The 4,221-nt window shown below is 43.2% G+C and overlaps 1 protein-coding gene across 1 annotated transcript; it reads right to left on the minus strand.

The window, feature by feature from the left end:
* Positions 1-2,595: 2,595 nt before the first annotated feature.
* LOC129521299 (olfactory receptor 2B11) lies at positions 2,596-3,555 on the minus strand. The gene has a single exon (XM_055342643.1). It carries the CDS (start codon positions 3,553-3,555, stop codon positions 2,596-2,598), a length of 960 nt encoding a protein of 319 aa, XP_055198618.1.
* Between the last annotated feature and the right edge of the window lie 666 nt (positions 3,556-4,221).

Consider the following 4,221-nt stretch of genomic DNA (forward strand, 5'->3'; position numbering starts at 1 on the left):
GCCTTCTGCTGTCTTGCACTGTGGGCATCACTGCACCCATGCTCTGTCCATCTGAAAGCCTCCTGGAGAAATGGCAGCTAAATGATTGCTAGCCTTTGCATTTGACAAACTAGCAGAGACCTTTTATATCTACAAGCTACGTGATAGATAATTTCAGCTAGCCAGATGTTATTGTGTGTGTGAGGTTTATAAAGACTTTTCAGTTGTTTATTTCCATTTACCAACTGAAATTTTGTTGAGTGTGTGAAGTTATTTTTTTAATGTATAGTGATAGGATGTTGCACTGAGGCAATTGATCATGGAGCCTAATAAAATTAATTTGACAAACCCCACCTTTCCCCAAAAACAGTCTATCATCACAGTACAGACCAATAGATTTCCAAAATTTTCCTGGCAAAGTGGCATTTTTGGAAGAGTACCTGAAAAGCACACACCCTATCCTGTTTTCTTCTTGAGTGTTTCTCACACTTTTACACAAAGTACTCAGAAACACAGAGGAAAGTGAATTTCAGGAAACTTACCATAATATATAGAGCAGCACACCGAAGCATGCAGAATATTTGAAGTCTTGGGTTGTATGATAAAAATTAATCTACATTTTTCTATCTGTTACGTCAGTTTATTATAATGGAAATGCTTTCCTTTCATTATCAGTTCAATTATTTAAATATCTTTTCATGTGTCAAAGACTATCCCTATTTCTGGAAAGTTCACCCTGTTTACTTTGTGCTTTCATGTAACTCTGATGTGGACTCTTCTAGCGGTCCCCACTGTTCCAGCTGCCTGCCATACCATCTCCAAACCTTGTGGCTTAGGATAACAACTGTTTTATTAAATCTCACCATCTTGTGGGCTGGGAGTTTAGGCAGGGCTCAGCTGGGAGGTTCTTCTGCTCTGTGCTGTGGTACCAAGGTCACCAGGCATAACTGAACTCATGGGCAGGCTGGGCAGGAGGCACTAGGATATCTCCTCTCAGATGTGGCAGGACTGGGGGAAGCCTGGTGGAGGCCGGGCTGCAGGTGAGAGCATCCACCTATAGTCTCCTTGGCATGGCCACCTTAGGGCTGTTAGCCTTTTCACTTGGTGGCTCACAGACCCAGAAAGACTGTATTAGCTGGACACCAGCAGATTTCTTACGGTCTCACTGTGGAAGATCTAAAATAGCATTTTTACCTGTAGCCACCTATTTTGAGAAACAGTCCTCAGTCCTTTCAAATGTGTTCTAAAATCAGGTTGTATCACTACATAGCTAGACAGATGGACTAAGGTCTTCACATCTATGCTATATTGCTTTCCCTGAACTCTGTCTTGGACCTATGCCACTAGGAAAAGTCAGAAGAGGAGGCTTTTATATATCAGTATGCATGTCACTAAGGCAGTTCTAAAGGGCTATCCATTGTTACTCAAGGGCTGCTATAGCAGTCCAGGGAAATGGGAATAGTAATGGTTCTTTCACATGCTATAGTTTTGTAATTTATATTTTCTTTTTGCTTTTTACTGTCAGAAAGACTTCTTTAATTTTCCTTTTGTCCTGATTGTCATACACTTGTTGTTCCTATATTTTCTCCGCTAGGTTATGTTAGTGTCTGGCATATGTGTGGCATCAGGATGAAAATGCATAAATTAAATATAAATAAATACAAAACATAACAAAAATGCAAATATAGAGTCCTAGCATCATGGCTCTGTTCTACTAAATGAGGCAGCCAGTATGGACTTTGAGCTGGGCTCAGTTCCTCAGGTGCTAGAGTAGGTATGGCCAAGTTATGGCAACCTCTCCAAGAATCAAATTCTTAAATGACAAAGGAAAAATAAGTGTGCTTATGCATGCCATCTTGTTTAAAATGATGTAAGCACTTTTATAATCTAGTACCTGCATCTTGGGGGCCTTGTTAGTTGTTGCAATGACCTTGAACTTGTTATTTAAGGTCTTAGTGTCCTTTGCTTTGACTGTATTTATATATCTTGTATTCTCAACTAGAGCATTATTTGTTTTTTTTAGATATGCTATTTTGGTTTGTACCCATAAACCTAATATAGAGCCTTATACTTCCATAATGAATATGCTTATTTCTAACCAATGGAGGGGAAATTTCCTAAAGAAGAAAACTTAGACTTTAGAAAAAAAGAATCATCTAAAGAAGAAAGTAATCCTCTTTGTTTTTGGAAAAATAAAGTTATATAGAATTTATGGAATTCAAATATAAGGAGACAAATTTATTATACATAATATCAGATATTGATTCAGTTTCACATTATACATAGATAGAAGTAATGAAAATGGAAGAGGGAAGATTGGAAAGAGACAAATGGGAGAGAAATAAGAAAAAATAGGAAGATAAAAGGGGCAAGAATTAGGAAACTAGAAATGAAATAATTTGACACATGCTTATTGAACACCAATTTTGTTTAAATAATTCCCCAAAACAAATGGCCTCTCAGAACAAAGACTACTGGGAGAAGTGGGATTTCAGGCACCATGACCACACAGAAGGTGAAATGTTGGGACAGGGACTTGAGGGGTTCTTGAATCTGTCCTAAGACCTGTGCTGTTTGGGTGCCCAGGCTTCTGTCACCCATGGAGACAGTCACATCTCAGAGCCTCCTACAGAACCTCCAGGTCCTTGACAGGAGTCTCCTTAGAGCTCTTTTCACATCCTTATTCCTCAGGGTGTAGATGAAGGGATTGAGGGTGGGGGTGATTATGGAATAGAAGAGGGAGATAAACTTACCCTGCTCTTGGGAGTAGCTGGAAGGGGACTGTAGGTACATGTAGATGGCAGGCAGGTAGAAGAGGGAGACCACCACCAGGTGAGAGGAACAAGTCCCGAAGGCTTTGCGCCTTCCCTGGGAGGACTGGATCCTGAGCACCGCGCGTGCAATGAAGCCGTAAGAGAGAAGAATGAGAGCTAGGGGCACCAGCACGAAGAAGGCCACAAGTACAGCCAGCATGGCATCGTTCATGGTGGTGTCAGCACATGACAGCTTGATCATGGCTGGCACCTCACAGAAGAAGTTGTTCAGCACCTGCCTCCCGCAGAAAGGCAGCTGTACTGTCAGGACCACCTGAACAAGGGAGTTGCCAAAGCCACTGAGCCAGGCCACAGCCATGAGCTTCTGGCACAGAGGGTGGTACATGATAATGGCATACTGCAGCGGCTCACAGATGGCTACGTAGCGGTCCAGGGCCATGGCAGCCAAGATAATGCACTCAGTGCATCCCAGCCAGTGGAAAACTGCATACTGTACTGTGCAGCCACCGAAGCTGATGGTCTTCCTGGTGCTGCCCATGTTGACCAGCATCTGTGGGACAGTGGTGGTGGTGTAACAGAGGTCCAGGAAGGAGAGGTGGCTGAGAAAAATGTACATAGGGCTGTGGAGTTGGGGGTCCAGTCTGGACACCAGGATGATGGCAATGTTCCCCAACATGGCCAGAAGGTAGGACACCAGCAGGACCACATACAGAGAGAGTTCCAGCCATGGCCTGTCAGAAACACCTAGAAGGATGAAGTCCTTGGGGGGACCCCCCAAGAAGCTCTGGTTTTCACCTCTCATGCCGAGACATCCTCTGGTGCCTGTGATGAGTCAAAGCGAACAGAACCTGAGAACAGCAGTCAGTTTTCCTCATGGATGATGCAACAGAGTTGCATCCTGTATCACCTCCATGGAGACCCTGAGATGCAGAAGTCAGAACCAAGAGGCAGAGCAGCTGCCCATGTGTTTGCTCTGCCTCCTGCTCTATGACCTTGACTATGTCATTTAATCTCTGAACTTCGGTTTCTCCATCTGTGATGTGGGGAGAAAATACTTGCTCCAACTGCCAAGTTCTGGGGCTGGTAAGGTGGCATGGTGTTTGGGGAAGCGTACCAAAAATAAACGAGAATTTTCTTCCATTTTGGTCAAAGTCTGTTGTATCTCCACCACTATTACAATATTTGATTTCTCTCTACAAACTCATGAACAGGGAATTGACCATTTTGGTTTTCTTGCTTTGCCTTTTGGAAGTGGTGGTAGAAGGAGGATGAGAAATAGCAGAAAGCAAGAGAGGAACATGCTTGACTTACCTGCTAAGGTTTACATCTGGCTCTGTCAGGCTGAGGTGATCTCTGGCTTTCTGCACATGCTAGTCTCTGTCTCAAGGCAGCTCCCACATAGGAAGAACTCTTATGCACTTTGCAGTAAAAAAAAGGAAAAAAAGGCACAATCCAAGATCCTCTGAGA

Source organism: Nyctereutes procyonoides, unplaced genomic scaffold (genome assembly GCF_905146905.1).
Source record: "Nyctereutes procyonoides isolate TBG_1078 unplaced genomic scaffold, NYPRO_anot_genome, whole genome shotgun sequence".
NCBI lineage: Eukaryota > Metazoa > Chordata > Mammalia > Carnivora > Canidae > Nyctereutes > Nyctereutes procyonoides.